The sequence below is a fragment of the Doryrhamphus excisus genome, linkage group LG13, assembly GCF_037039965.1.
Source record: "Doryrhamphus excisus strain RoL-2023G ecotype Guam linkage group LG13, RoL_Dexc_Guam_v1.1, whole genome shotgun sequence".
NCBI lineage: Eukaryota > Metazoa > Chordata > Actinopteri > Syngnathiformes > Syngnathidae > Doryrhamphus > Doryrhamphus excisus.
The window spans coordinates 9,366,658-9,383,761 of NC_136369.1; the positions used below are offsets into that span (position 1 = coordinate 9,366,658).

The 17,104-nt window shown below is 41.1% G+C and overlaps 1 protein-coding gene across 1 annotated transcript in view; it reads right to left on the reverse strand.

Annotated features, from left to right (window-relative positions):
- The window catches only part of lmo1 (LIM domain only 1), a 32,374-nt gene that overhangs the window by 14,460 nt on the left and 810 nt on the right, over positions 1-17,104 (reverse strand). Inside the window, exon 2 of the mRNA XM_058089274.2 lies at positions 170-383. Coding sequence (XP_057945257.1) covers positions 170-383 — 214 coding nt within the window. The remainder of the gene's footprint in view (positions 1-169; positions 384-17,104) is intronic.

Genomic DNA, 17,104 nt, shown 5'->3' on the forward strand with positions numbered 1-17,104 from the left:
TGTTAGTTATTTCCTTTGGAATGTTACCACGAGTGGAGCAAGTGGTAAAATACACATCACTGCAAAGGAAAACAAAGCAAAGATTGTAGCAAAAGTCAAATAATTCATGTTCCATGTGTCTTTTTGTGTTTGTGGCGACTGCGGTGAAGTGATTGTGTGTTTTTCTTGCCTCAGGTAGTCCCTGCGACACAGGATGAGGTTGGCTTTCGTATAAAGGGTGGAGCCCACCTCCCCAAGGCGGCAGTCACAGCAGGCACATTTGAGACAGTCCTCATGCCAGTATTTGTCCAGGGCCTTGAGCAGGTAGCGGTCTTTAATCTTGCGATTGCAGCCAGCGCACCCCTTCTGTTTCCCTTTGGGCTGGACGGAGAGCATCGGCACACCTGGAGTGATAAGGAGACAAACAACCATGCGTGATTTACGGCCACGGGAACCCGGGTGACTTTTCATGTTCTCTTTTCGATAAGGTGGCTGCTTCTGCGGGCGTCTAAGCATGGACTCGCGTGCAGCCACAGCACACCGTGCCGACCTGCTTCATATGCATTAAAGAAAACAGTCTTCCATGTAGATAAACACACAGGTCACATTGGACTGCAAAGCCCTTGCTTGAGAACATGCTGTAACAACAAAGTTACATGATGATTTGCGGCAGTGAAAAAGCACAATACATTATACATCCAATATGGGATGTATTTTGCTTATTGTGGTACTTACAGCATGCCGGGTAGTGCATTAGTTACCATTTCATCAAGCTCATTTCACTCAACTGTCCAGAGCTGTAAAAGCTCCTCTTGGGCTTTGTTTGGTATAGATTAACATTAACCTTTTAAAAAGCCTCTGACCGCAAAACACGCTGCTACCAGACCCTAGTGAGATATGTTATGGCCTAAGTGCCTTTTAGCATACACTCACTCTACTTCATACACACACACACACAGACCACAAACGCACACTCGCAGCACTACATCCTTTACACGTATCTGCGCTCATGTGTCTGCAATGAGCGGCTCCAAAGTTACCAAACTCACAAATTGCCCTGGTGTCACGCAGGTCCCCTTTAAGTAAGCCTTTTAGCCTCCTAAAGGACAAATAAAGTCCATTTAATAACTGCACTAAACACTAATAGTCTATGTGTGGTTGACATTTGTGTTCGTACTAAAAGCCCCCCTCAGGCCACTGCTGGTACCAAGGCAGGGGCGTGCAGCTCCCCTCTGCAGCACTAACAGGTCTGCCACAGCTGAGAGCACCACACAACAGCTCTTAAGACACTCTCTCACACACTGAGCTATTGATCTGTCTAAAAGAACACACAGTGGACGCCACTTGCCACTCTCATTCAAAACACATTCTCAACCCACCCCACTACTGCCCAAAAAACTGGACACGCTGCATCCCAGAAGGGGGGTAACATTTGGTGTGTGCACGTATCCACCTATAAAGGTCGAGACGTGTTACATCAAGTTCTGTGTGAAATGTCACTGTTTTTATGCTTAACAGAAGACCATGTGTCTACTGTTCAACTGGTATGTAGCCAGTCAGCTTCAATGTGTCCATTCAACAATATAATTACCAACTCTTCTTTATATTCTTTATCTCTGTACTCCAAATCACTAGTGTCATTACTTCATTCAAGAAGGTCCGACTCTAACCAAAACGGATGCTAACTGAATCAACTGTTCCCATCAGAAATAATGTCAATCCAATGAATCCTTTCCGGAAAGCCAAAAATGTTAACACAGAGCAAGTTATTATAGTTTTACAATTCTAGCTTTACATGCAGAAAACAATTTGAAAATCAAATAAATTAGGGTTGGGTGATATATTGATATTTTTACAATATCGATATCAATGACAATATCAAAACCAACCATATTTTGGATATCAAAATAGACTGAATTTTTGCTGTATCCATCATGCCTGCATGAAGGAGAGAGGAGGGGCGGAGGAGAAGCCCAGAGGCTCAGTTGAAGTTAACAGGCTACCGTCTATGCAATGGAAGAAGTCGGCAAGGAATAAGCAGTAACTCTGTAATATGGAGGTACTTGGTTATTTCTGGAAGTCAGTAGTATTTCTCACGTCAATAACCCAAAATGAAGCCAAAGAATGTTGATAAAGAAGGTGAAAATTGAATTGAATTATATTCAGGAAATAACTCAAGCTAAAATTAGTCTTAGCTTCTTTGTTAGAAACTAAGGACAATTTGTAATAAAAATAAATTAAGAACATAGTTGGACTCGCACCATGTGTATTAATCATAACTGGGGCGGACGCTAACCAAGGTTCCACTGTACATTGTTCGTAGTAACGGTCCTAAACCCAGACAGCAAATAAGCATGTGTACACGATGAGAATAACTGAACTGTATTATGCTATTTAGGGGTGTCACGAGACGATCCAAATGGTTGGATCTCTGCAAACAAGACCAGATTTTAACTTGACTTGTAAGAAAAGTAGAGTGAAAAATATTTTACAAATATATTACAATATATTCCATTCTACTAATATAATTTCTACCGGCCCTCTCTCCACAAACAGAGACAACAAGACTATATAACTGATAAAAGGGCTCACTCCTTTCATGCCGTTGTTCTACAGTACAAATCATAATGAACTCTCTCCCTGTTTATTTGAAGGCGGGAAAACAGACACGCATGCACGTGGCAATTCTGCAGAGGCTGGCAAAATGATCACGTTCATTTTAATTTTATTGTGCGATTAATTAATTAATTAATCCTCCTCACTTTCCAATGAATAAACAAAGTATTGCAAAACAAAAAATGAAGCAGATGAGCGTATGCAGGCATAGAGACATGCTAACTCACTCTATTTTCCATGGTGTGTTTTGTAGCTACAGTACATCTTCATTGTTGTTTAGCTGAAAACTATTTGGGCCTCAATTAATTGCCGCCTTTGCTGTTTGATGGCAAGTAACGATATCCAATATGCCTTCATTGTTCCAACACGCAATAAAACCTCACCCACATGAACGCTAGCTCAATATATCTTATAACTGATCAGATTCAGAGCTAACATTACATATACACAAATGGGCTCCTCCTTAAACAGTCATATTTTCTACAGGATTGTAACCAATACAATCTGCATGGAATCGGGGTTAGCACATCTACCAGGAGTTTTTCTTCAAGTACTGTACTCCAGCTTTTTCCCACATTCCAAAAACATTAATTTGAGGTTAATTAGACTCTAAATTGCCCTTATAGTACGTGTAAACGTGAGTGACAATGGTTACCCATGACCCTAATAGGGACAAACGGTGTACAAAATGGATGGATCTGTAGTGGAGGTGGAATAAATAGAATAAAGCTATTAGCTTCAAGGCTTTACATGTCAGTATGTGGTGTGGTTGGTGTTGAGACATCTTCCTTTATTAGATGTGAAAAATAAAGACTAATTGGTGTAGTTCTGCAGTGGGAACCATTGATTAGAGTCCGGCCTTTTCTCCATCACACCCTACCCGAAATGGACCCCTTGAAGTTGCCATATTAGGATCAGAAAAACCTGCTATAAATACCAATGTTTGGTGTAAATGAAGCTAAAAAGCTTCGAATTCAAGGCACAGTGGCTAAGGGCAGTGTCTTCTACCTGCATTTCATGGCTTGTTAGGGGAGCTCTCTGCAGGTATGCCAACTGTTCTCGCCTGACAGGCTTCCACAGAACTACAGAGCAGTCATAATGAGGAGAGAGAAAATGTGTGTGTGTGTGTGTGTGTGTACACGCACGTGCCTCAGAGTCTTTTGAAAAAGAAAACATTTATCCCTTGGGGATCACAAAACTCTTTAATTTGCCTTTCATGACACCTAATTAGGAATTTCATTCAAAATCTTTGCTTTAAATAAGATAACTAATTATACAAAAAGGTCGTTCTTCCACCTCTGGAGAACTACTCCTAATTGGTTGAGACCACCTCACACTCCTGAAACATAGCACATGTGCTGTTTTACATCCTGCTTGAAAAGACCAATCCTTCCAAAGATTAACCTATCTCGGAATGCCTGGATGCTGCCTCCTTTTTAAAGCCCTGCTCAGCTCATCAAAGGAAAACACTAACTGTGACTTTAGTTTTTGCACTCGGTCGCACATTCATTTTGTCTTGAAACTGCCACAGTTCTTTAGATGTCTCAACTGAGCCATCGTGAACAGAGAATTTTGTAAGGAATCTGACAAAATGTTAAAGGCTATAGTACACTGGAGTTATTTTTCAGCAACATGAGTATGATGAGATGCATATGCACGCAAGCTTGCATCGATACACTAAAAAAAACAAAAAAAAACAATGGCTCCTTCCATGTTTGAATAATAGACAAGCAACCAGTTGCCAAATCCACTGGTATCAATGACCTTTCATTGTCATTTAGTGTCAAAAAAGGAATCCATTGCTTTTCATTCTCAAACAAGAGATACAGTTTACCCATCCGAGTAGAGTAAGAGAGAACTTATCCGTACTGAGAAGGAATTAAAATGCTATTAGTAGTGTGTGCAAAAGGCCTGTCATCGCTCTCTTCCCGTATCCATCCACTTCCTTTAAGATGATATCTTTTAACAATATGTACTGTAACTTTTTCTTTGCCCAAGCAGTCTGTCAGAGCATGTATTTTTCCATTACAGTGATAGCATCCGATTTTCTGTTACCCTTTTTAGACATTACAGCTATCACCAAATCACAGTACATTTTTTTGATATATTAAAGGATTTAAAGGAAAATACGCTTCATGGACGCACTCATGCAAAAGTTATAAAGTGCAGATATAAAATGATCACACAGGCATGGTGAGACCTGCATTAACCCAGAGGTGCTTGAGGCATCACATAGGTGCAAAAGACGTATGTTTCTTACAATAATCTCACATGTTTTTTTCAAAATTAGATAGCAAGTCCTGTCACGGCACACTCCGTAAGATATGCTGACAGCAAATTATTTTCATTAAAACATCACTTTTGATACTTTTTTTTCAACAATTTCTGAAAAAGTGTGAGAGGTCCCATGATAGTGCATTGATAGTATGATGGCCAAAATCTAGTCTTCATGCTGGAATTTAAAAGTTCTTTCAGAGATCTCTCAAGATCTCTAGCGACTATGACGAATGTCATCACTACTGTGAATAGTAATGAATAATAACATACGTTATATGGAAATGCCAGTGTACGATGCAGGGTTGGAATCACTTTAAGTGATTTGCCTTCACTATAAACCTTGCAATCCAAACTATAATTGGGTTTCTTGAGTGGGTGAGACTGTTCATCAGAGTCCATCAGCTGCCATGAAGTTAATGTCCAGGCAGAAGCTGTAGTACAAACTTAACATTTTTCAGATTGTTTACATATTTACATCTTCTTGGTATCGTTTTATTTTATTTCTACATAGTGTGCTTATTTTATATATAAGTGGGAGAAAACAATACTGCAGCTATATGAGCTATAATGCTAACATTACACTATAGCAACATCATGCATTCAGCTATTTACTGAAGAACAACACAATGATCAAACAGACCCGCTACTAATGACAAAAAGTTGCTAGAGCTCAAGGCTTAATTTTAAGATATGCGGCAAAACCTTTTCTTCTTTGTTTTTTTTCAAAAAGGCGGGTTACAGGAAGTATCATGACAGTGTTTCCTTCATGACGTCTTATCCCTTTAAGTTGTGCGTCATTTGTTGATTTGTGTTTGTTAGACTTGTTAGGTAGTTGTCTGGATTGCTTCATGTGAAAAGTGACTTAGTGACCATCAAATTGACTCTGACTACTTGTAAGTCATGTTAGACGTTGAAATTACTTTGGAATCAACTGGCGGGCCGGATTCAAACACTCGGACGGCCGGATGTGGGCCCCAGACCATAGTTTGCTCACCACTGCTTTAGCGACACATATTAATGTCATTAAACAGTCAATTTTGCATAATAGGGATGTTTTTTTACTAATTGTATTGCCTTACTTTTGTTGTAGAATACTCTACTACAATGAGACAAAGCAACATTAGATATGCTGAAATATGCAAATATCTAGCATCTTAATGACAACCAACCTGATAAGTAAATTGGCACAGTAATTGCTGAATAATTTACTGTTAATTGGCTTTTTTTAGTGATGAACTAATGAATCATTTGTGGCTGTCTTTTTTTTTTTGCACGCCTCATTGTGCACACAGTACAATTGAAAGGAAATGGATGCAGAGACTCAATATCCTCCTACACTTGATCCCAGTAGAACATCTGCTCTTTACGTCACTCACCCTTAATGGCAGAGGGGACAGTTGCTTCTGATTGTATGTTTTGTTAAAGGCCCTTTTTGATCAATTAAAAGCCACGATGTGATGCGCCCTGTGCCAGTTCACAGGGAGTTAAAGGATCTTGATGAGAATCACTCAGCCTTCCTGACACATGGGGAGGGAGGTGGTCTTTCAAGGAGGAGGTGGAAGCCGGCCCCCGGGTGGGCTTTCTCCCAGGGGCCCCCGATAATTCCTCACCGCAGCTGCAGCAAATATGAGCCACACGCATGGAGATGCTGAAGGAAATTAGATGCTATAGGTTACAAAGTGGGTGCATGCAGCCGAAACAAAGTGCATTTGTCATCATTATCTTGAACATCTCTCACCTCAACGTACTCCTAAATAAGATGTCAACCACACATTGATGGCCAACTGCTGCTTGATATTACTCAACCACCAACCCGTTTTAGAATAAATCGTTAACACATTGCAAAATCATAGTGACAATTTAGAACAGGGGCTATATTTTTTGTAGCTTTTTGTCCTTGGAGTCAAAGATATGTCTGCAAAACAAAATTCATCCATGGGCCCAAGTGACTGCAATACCAGCCTTAATGGGGAGCTCATGCAGATGTCTTGCCATTGTGTGCATGAATCAGCCCCTTTCATTCAGCTTCTGTCATTGCTGTAATTGAGCCCATGGACACGTTTCTCTACTGCCAAGACAAAAACACAAGACATCTGTTAATAATATCGGCTGCAAAACACATGGCAGTTGAAAGCAGCCTGATGAGTGCGTTTGCAATGATAAGTCAAATAAAGCGCACTGATTCACCACATGATTCATGTTCCTATCCTTGGATGGAGTCAAAGAACAGAAATGCGTGAACACACGGAGGCAATCACACACTATTAAATTAGGCAGCTTTTTTTTTTTTTTTTTACAGGGCCCGAGTCAATATTACATTTCATACTTAGTGTGTTTTTTCTAATGCTACCCTGTGAGAGCCCTCTATGTTACTGTACGGCGAGTTACATTTCCAGATGGTACTGCATGAATGCTGGGGTCTGTGAGGTGATTTCTGGGACTGTATGCATGCTATGATTACAACATAATTAACACCCACAGTAAGTGGGAGCGAGCAGACAGGGCTTGTGCGGATGAGGAGGGGACTGTTCATTAACAAGATGCACTCTCTCAAACTTTGCAGCTTGCTGTGGCTAATAAGCCCCGGTGAAACGGAGCCCAGCCGTCCCTCGCATTGACCCTGGCACTGCCTGGGATAAGGGAAGGTTTTGTCTCCTGGAATAATTGCTCTTTTCACATGTTACAAGTGTCCTGACCCCCACTGTCTGCAGCCACTTTTCCTACCATAATTACTCCTGATCCGCTCCAAATGAGTCAGCCGCATTAGGGCTGCAATAACACTGGCCCAGCTTCAAGCGCGGCATGGGGAGTCTCAGCAGAGCAGCCTGGAACAGGACTGCCTTTTCTCCCAGCTCACGGTCATTTCCATCACGTCAGAGGTGCATTTCTTACACTTGAAGTCAGCACGGAGGCCCTGGGCCCTTTTTCTGAGGCTTACAGGCGGCATTGTTAGCTCCTGGTGCCCACGACTAACTGAGGTTTGGCTGCAAACTCCATCCCAATTAACGGGAGAACTTCATTAGGGTGTTTTTTTTCCACACTTTTCAGCCCCCTCTTATTTTTAATTTATTCACATGGGGTTAATTAAAAGAAATGTATCACAGAGATATGCAACAGTTTTCTAATTAAATCCATTGCTGAATTTTTTCCCCTTTTTAAAAGACATGAAACTGGCATTTTCCAAATTATTACAGAAGGCGACTTGTTCCAACACTTGGTTGTTCAGTAGAAGGGGGAGATTATGGCAAGCAAGGTGAGCTGTCAGGAATTAGATGAGAGATGGCACATGAAGCTGAGAATGAGGGAAGAAGATGAATGATGAGCCCAAGAAAGGAGGCAAAACATTTATGCACATCCAGACAGATAAATGACTTGAGAACTTTTGAAAGATAATCATAAAGCACTGCATCTTAAAAATGAAATGTTGGATTAGTCTTCATTCAGTCATTTTTGTATGACCAATACATTGAAAACATATTTGCTAATCTTTGACAAAAAAAAAATATTTTAAAAGTTACGAGCACATTTACTGTTACTTCCACCTTTCTGGAGAAGTACAAACAATTTTTCGTCATTAAAAATGCATTTGGGGAGAAATTAAATGTAGCTTTCTAAAGTTTGTGTCACTCATGAGGTCAGGAAGTAGTGTTCAAAATCCTCTCCACTTCCCAGCAATTACCGCACACTTATTATTCCCCAGGAAATGCTAGGAGACAGGTGTGTCATTCAGGGTCCTCAATGTGTCAAAAATGGGTTTCGGGGGGTGGGGGGGACTCCACTGTGGTACACTGAGGGAAGCACTTTAATCCTGAATAATGCAGATTCCCCACAGGGGGCAGTTATTTAACTGCACGGACTTCTAATGTCACTCAAACACGTACTCGCACACCTGATGGGGTAAATAATGAGAGAGAGCTTCCTTGGGTGAACATTCAAGAAGATCTTCACGAAGACTCGGGGTGACATCATATTAGACAGAATATCCCGTGTTTCCTCTAAAGCAGGGGTCTCAAACATGCGGCCCACGAGCCAGATGTGGCCCGCAGTACACTAGTTTGAGGCCCCCGCCTTGATATGAAAGTTTAATGTTAGTGCGGCCCGCGCAAGTTTGATATGGATGCTGTATGGTATCATGTACCCAGAAAAAAATATTACGTTTGATTAATGTTCATGTTAAAGGTTAAATAACTGTTAATAGTTATCCTCCCTATCCGTGTGGAAGTGGTAGGTTTTTGGCTATTTAAGTTTAAAGGAAATAACTTGAAGGCTACCGTTTAGGTGGCTAGCTCTCTAGTTTGCGAGTTAGCATGTGTCTCAAGAACCGGCCATTTCAATTATTTTGTGCAATGTGTGTCAATATCATCTTAAAGGGGACCTATTATGCTAATTTCCCAAGCCTTTGTATTGAGTTGTGGACTCAAGCAGCTACACAGCTACACCTGCACAGAAAACTTTCTAGAGCTTCCAGAATCTGCACCGATTCCAGCTGTAATTCCTTACATTTGTGTTTGCTGCCTAAATTATGTTTTAATATATTCCACCCATGGCCCACATCTGGGCACGTCCACTCCACTGTGATTGGTCACACTCCCAAACTACTTCCTGACTACTGTGAACAACACTTGCTAATTCAGTGGGTATAGGAGTTGATAAATGAATAAAATCTTTGGGGAGCTTATGAGCTAACTGGAGACCCCTGACTTAGCGTGTATAAACTCAAAGAGTAGGCACCGCTGGTACTGCCCCAACCTCACCTGCCCGAGAAGGAGCACTCATTGTCGCACAGGAGCTCAGGAGAACCGGGACGCAAGGGGGATGTGTCCACCTCAGCTGCCAGAGGAGGAGCATTCATTGTCGGACACACTTTGTCAGAGGCACCGCTGGTGCCGTGGAGCTCAGAAGCCGGACGTGAGGGTGCTGCCTTTACTAACTGCAGAATATCTTGGCTCAATATCGGTAGTGGAAATGTGGTCATTACACATTTTTTTGCGGGACTAGACAGTCCAGACAGTTCTCTCCACCTTCGTGGTCCAATATTAATGCACCTTTCCTGGCGAGAGCACGCTGCTTTTAGGTTCAACAACAATTTGGCGGATATTTCACGTTTGTGTTCACAAAAACAGTCCCATGTGAAATGGCGTTGACAGATGAAAATATTTTTCTGTTGCTGAGAATCACCAACTATAATAATTTCTACCAGAGCTTGTTTCGTAAAGCAAAGCAGAACTTGAGGATGTGCGGGGGAAACAGAGTTTGGGACAGGGAGCGTATTGTGCCTACAGTCACGCCCACATAAGGAGGCCTGCTCCTCTGTGACATCACAAAAGAACGGTTTTGCAACACCCTCTGCAGCAGAGCGTTTTGAGCCAATCCCAAACTTCTTTCAGGCTCACTTCCAAATGTCCAAACCTCATTATCTAAAACTTTGGCATTGTCTCACTACATTTGACTGCAGTGTGAACATAGTTGGACTCTTATAATCACTTGCCGCAAAAAGTCAAAAAAAAATATTGACAACTCAAGATAATTGGGACACAGGTAAGCACCATGCTATTGGTATTTGTTGTCTTGGAGGTCTTGGAGCTGGTCTGTGGGTTGAGTTTGACTGTTCTCACCATCTTTCACGTCTGTTTAGCTGACGTGTCCATGGTCTTCCATTTTCTCACCATGTTCCTCACAGTGGAACCTGACATCTGAAATGTCTGCGCTGGCTTTTTGTATCCTTCCCCTAAACCATGATGTTGAACAATCTTTTCTGCCAGGTCATTTGTTTTGAGGCTACCATGTTGCCGTTCTTCAGAGATGCAAAGAGGAGAACAACTTGGCCACCTTAAATACCATTTCTCATGATTGGCTCGTTATTGGATATAGATCAGGGGTCAATGAGCGTACCAAACAAATTTTGTGTTTCAATAATTATTGATAAAGGTATTCAACTTCATTTCACTTCTCAAATATCACTGTGTTTGACTGCTAACTGAAACTGCTGATCTGAACAACCACTGATTTATAAAGGAAAATCTGGGGTGCCTAAACTTTTTCATACCACTGTATCTACTCCAGTTGGTCAATGGGTTAATAAGACTACTTCAATTACCACTTGTCCCACTAGGTTGAGCAACTACAGTGTACTTGTCATTCACTTGCCAAATTCATGAGGAAAAAACAGAATGACAAAATTCTCCTACAGGCAGAATTTCTGAGTTATATTCTGTCATGGATCTCCTTAAAGTGTACTTAATATTGTGTCCAGTCGCAAATGAATCCAATCAAAACCAAATAGAGAGTTTGAATGGAGTAGAAGGGGTCTACATTCTTGTTTTAGAAAAAATTCCAATGGGAATATGTGTGCTTTGTGATCATTTGCATACAGATTTGCTGTTGCAAATATGATGTGTTTAGCGCTGATTAAATCAGCAACTTCAATATCCAAACCCTAGTAGACGAGCTTTAACATAGTCAGAACTACCATCTTAATCACAATTTTTAATTAGATGTTTGAGATTTGATTTAGTGAAGGTCATCCTATGAGATTAGTTCTCAGCATGTTTGCTTTTATTTGAGCGACAGCACCCCGGGGTTTTGTATTTACCAAGAAGATGGCTGTATAATTTAATAAAAGTAGCATCCCAGAGTTTTCATCACTTTAATTCTCATTAGAAATCATCTACAGTTTAGAGTAAGTGACTCCACTATGTGTCAGTCTTGATTTGAATGAATTCATACGCCATTTTGTTTGTCAAAATGTAATGACATGTAAAGGTCAGCATGTTGTGTTTACTTTAACTCAGTGATAGGTTCATGGCCGCAAATTATCTCATGAAAACTCAGTTACTAAGGAGAGGAAAAAAACATGCTGCTGTCTGGTACGCCAAATTAGTAAGTCTTCACACATAATATACAGACAGACGTATACTGACACGCTTCTTAATCACATGGACAAATACCTTTGTCTATATAGTCTGCATACTGAAAATATCATACTAAAAATGCCTCATATAAGCTATGTGACAGAGTTGAGGAGTGAATTCCAACAACCCTACTTTCAGCATCTAGAAGCTATCTGAATGGTCTGAACTCCTGCTTCTATGGCAGTAATGCATTGTGATTACGCATCAAGACTCTTAGGTTCGTTCATTCATTCATTCATTCATTTTCTACCGCTTATCCTCACGAGGGTCGTGGGCATGCTGGAGCCTATCCCAGCTGTCTTCGGGCGAGAGGCGGGGTACACCCTGGACTGGTCGCCAGCCAATCACAGGGCACATATAGACAAACAACCATTCACACTCACATTCATACCTATGGACAATTTGGAATGTGGGAGGAAACCCGAGTTGACTTGTGAGGGAGCTGCCAATCCTCCCTCACTGATCAGGTGTATGCCCCACCTACACACTGTCATGTTTCTATTTGTGTATATAGCATGCTTTTGTTATTTATGCATATATTCTGGTTAGTACTTTAATTATATTTGTTTGCTATTTAAGTTGTTAATTGCTTTAGTTTAGTTTTTTTCATTTAGAAGTAATTGGTTTTGTTCCTAATGTCTCATCAGTTTCTCCTTTCTTTGAGGTGATTGGTCGGGGCACAAGCATGTGAGTGCAGGCCAGAAGCTGATCACCTTGATTGGACTCTCCCAAGTGTCACCTGGAGGAGGGGGGGTTAACTGGCTAGTTGTTGGGTAATCTAAGTTGATAAATGTAATCTAGTGTTTTAAATGTAGTATATAGAAAGTGAAATTTCAGTGTGGTACTATTGAAAGGTTTTTGTAACATTAAAGGGTGTTATAAATGTAAATATGGTACCTTTTAGACATATTGCCTCACCCTCTCATTGGGGAATTTTGGTTGGCCCTTCACGGGTAAAAGGGGCTGGGTGAATGGTTGGTGGGGAGGCCTCTTGTGTGTACTGGGGGAAATGCTGTTGCACGGTCTGGTAAAAGAAACTGAAAGAGCTCTCAAGCCCATGGTCTGGTGTGCATTTCACAGACTATGGCTATACCGGGCTAGTAAGAGGCCATTTTTTCAAACTTAAAATCTTACATGACTCTTAAGTTATTTCTTGAAAATCCATTATTTCCATCAGCTAAACCAGTCTACACCTGGAAATTCCAAGCTAAAATTAAGTTTTGAAAGTTTTCACTGAAAGTGTTCTATATGAGTTTATCTGGTGTAAGCTATTTTCTTTTTATTAGACTCCACTGGTGTGTATTTTGTCACTTGAGCTTTTTCAAGGCACCAGAAAGAAGGAGGGGATACTTTTTCCAGACAGTGTATACATGTATGCTGTGCTAAAGAGTCATTGCAGCTAATGTGCAACAGGCAAACAAGCAAGGTGCTTTCAGATATGTTCGTGTGTCTGTGGATGCATCAGTGCAATAATTATTTCCTATACAAAGAGCAAAACAGCAGCTGACAGGCACTGTATAGGAAATAATCCATACTGCGGCTCTACCTGATATCGATAAGTAACACTCTTTTTTTTTTGTAACTAACAATGGCTAGCTCATACCTTTTCAGTGGAGGATTTTGTGCAACATCGACATTTCTCCTGAGCATGTCTGTGTTTGCTTCAGATCATGCTGTTATACACCTGCCTCCTACAACACGGTATAATTGCACTTTAAAGTAAGTCATCATTCATCTTCCCATGTCAACAAAGGCAGTTTGTTACTTCCGCCAGCTGCACACTATGACTGGTAAGATTAAGCAAAAAAAAAAAACTACCATGGAACTTTGAGGAGGGATGTTACTGTACATGAGCCAAGAAAACAACATTACTGTACATTTGGGAGTTTGTCTTATTGGTGTGAAAACCAATCCACAGATGTGCCTTCTATCATTTAAGTTTAATAACTGCAGAACAAGTATAGAATTGACCCTTCTGCATACTCTATGGTTTCACTTGTGGACAGTATGGAGGTCTACAGAGTGCCCTTGTTTAATCCTGTGTTTGTCAAACCACAGAAACCGTCACCGCTCTCAATCAAAGCGCCGGTGTAATAAAAAGTGGACAGTGACAACATGAATTGCAGTCGTCAGCCAAAAGTGGAGGTCGAACAATGGCCGCTGAAGGCCTCTCCCAAAGATCTGCTACACATTGATGACACCAGGCCTAACATGGAACCTGAGGCAATAATAAGCTGGATGCTCTTACAGCTCAAGAGTGCATAATTGAGTTTTAGCATCTCCCTGATGAGGGCAGCCGTATGCATTGAAGACGGGCGGGCGTTAAGGCGGACGGACGCACTCACTAACACGTGTCTCATTTGAGTCTCTTTGAATTCATCTAAGATTGTGGGAAATGATACACATCTTGCATACTTCAGGATGTGAAACATCAGATGTGATGGGGATGAAGAGGTTTAATGGTGACAGAGGAAATTATCCCTGGTGAGAACTGAGCGGAATTAAACGCATACTGCTCAAAAGAGGGTGCATGTGTCGTTGCCTACCCAGCTGACAGTTTTAGAATAAGAGTGTCACAACACTGAGCATGGACCTGTAAAGCCAGTACAGAAAAGCTGTGCATCAGAGTCATTATTTTGTTAAATAAATTGTCTTTTTTCTTCACAGCCAGAACGCGAAAGAGTTAATGCAGAATGTGATGCAAGTTGCAGAGGGGGAAAAAATATTAAAAACTGTTGGTGACTTGTTTGTAATATTGTTCAGGCCCAAGAGCTCACAAACCTGATGTAATTTCAATATTTGAAATGGGCAAGTTTAATTTTGAAGTAAGAGCAAACCAATAAGCTGAGAAAATAGCAAACACCAGAAAGCAAATTACATTCCAGTGGAAAAGTGAAAAGACTTAAGGAACATATAAAAGTAATCTCCAACTGGAAATTAGAAATCAACCCAGAGAAACCAAATAACAGAAAAGAAATATTACTGTCCACTTTCTGAATCAATATAACATCGCTACAAGACAGTATTACCATGGTAACATCGGTAAAGAATGAAGCAATTCTTATTATTTCAAAATAAAAATGTGAGCCCGGAGCCCAAGGTTTATTACGGCAGCTGACAGATCACCGGTCTGTGTTCATCTGAAGGATTGCTTTTCAATCACACGCTTTATGAGTGTACACATTTTCCTGGACAGTGTGATAAGGGAGCCGTAAATTAACTAGCGCGAGGGAACCAGAAACTTATCAGTTGCTGGAGGATTTGGCTTCTGCTTAAGGTCAGCGTACAGTTAATATGCAGCGCTGACAGAGTGGCTGTATATTTACGTACACATGCACATTCGTTGGGGATGTTTACCTGCATATTAGGCAGTTTTAGAAAGGATTAGGGCCCTGTCATTTTTACATGTGCTGCACGGAATTTGACCTTTGTATTTAGCTGCAGGGGACACATTTGCACAAGTTTAGTGCCTTGCTTAAAAGCGCCACAGCTGTGGGTTGAGGGGAATAGAGTATGGGGCTTTGCAGTGACAGGTCACACTCCTCCATGGTTGTCCTCACGCTGACTCTGAGAATACACTCATTGCTTAACAGGAGAGGAAATATAAACAGCTACTAATGCTAGAATTAATTAGTTTCTATTTGATCCAATGTTATAACAAATGTTGACAGTCATTAGGCAGGACTTTTCTAAGAGAACCTGACGCCTGCCAAAGAAGCATGCATTGCTGTGGTGCCAGTATCCACTTGGAATTGTGTAGGCGACATTAGGACCCGAATATAAACACTGAAGATAAATGCACAAAAACACGTATGAGTAATTGAGGAACTATTTATGACAAGTCATCCTGCGGCCACCCCAAAAAATCCCCTCCTTCCATGTGCACACTTACTCGTGCAAGCCCTGAGCGGATACATTAGGCGAGAAGGTTGAATTGACAAGCCTATAACTTTACAGCCAATAAACATTAAGAGGCACAATAATGAGTGAGACCAGATCGTAGCAGTTCTGTTGCCAAGCCGGGCCAAACGGCGGAAGGCGCTGGTCGGGTCCAGCAAATAAAGGGTGAAGCTTTTAGGCAATGAGCAGCAGGTGATCTCAGCTTTTCTGCAAGTCCTAATGCTCCTAAAAGCCACTCTCCCTGGTTCTGTAATTGGGCATCAGTAGTTAATGTAGTATTGACTGCATTACATGCTCTTGTGCATCCTTTCCCACTAATGCCATTTGCATCACCTTGTACATTTACCATATTGCTTAGCCAATAACTGTTAAAAGCAATCCGACTCATGAATCATATAAGGAACTTTTAGCCAGACATTCAAAGCAGACAATTTACAGTTCAGTTAATTTGGGTACATTAGCAGCACAACATGGATGCAGCCAGAGAGGCCAATTTATGTCTTTGCCACAAAATCTATTGGGTTCTTTATGCGTAAGTGAAAGGATGCACTGCTAAAAGATAGGAAATATCCATTTTCAAACATAAGTAATGGGCTCCAAATGCATCCATTACTGGGAGAGGATAAGCCCTAAAATGCGCAAAAGCCTTGATATGCAGTACTTGGTGAAATAACACAAATTATAGTTATCTATGGAGTCATCACAGCAGGTGGTCAGCAAAAGGAGACTTTTAAAAAGTGTCAGGAGCAAGAAAAACTTCATTGGAGATGCCAAAGTGCTCTTCCCCATGCATATATGGTGTCTGCTAGAATATTAAAAGCATGCCATATTAATGGATTTTAATGCATTCACACTACACTGAGCATCATTTAGACCTGTGGACCAGCGTGTGATAAATGCACTGCACGTCTCCACGTCAGCTTCAATCCAAAATGGAACGTCATTAGAGAGGCGAGTTTGATTTAAATTTAAATTAATTAGATTGCCTCGCCCATTAACCCAAATACATTGGAATAGATAAGTAATGCAAGTGGGCCTATTTGGAATGGGAAAAGTGAGTCAAGGCTGTGCGGCGTTATCCATAATTTGCAATCAAGTTAAAAGCACTCTGCTGTCATGTGCCATCCCGGAGAGGATGTCAGAGGCTGCCTGCCTCTTAACAACTTCACCCAGGCAAAAAGCACTTAGGAGGAGACTTGGAGCTCTGCACATCAAGTGTAAATAAACAGTCCATTCTCTTTGTGCATTTGTGAGTGCAGCTTGGCGTGGGTGCACCTCAACTTCGGGGTGCAGGTGGGGGATACAATACATAAAGCACAACATCCGTTTGGAGTAAAAACAACAAATCTGGGTTGACTTGCTGTTGTTTTAGGCTCAGGGATGCTATAAAAGATGTAAATGTAATGTTACAGGGGAGCGGT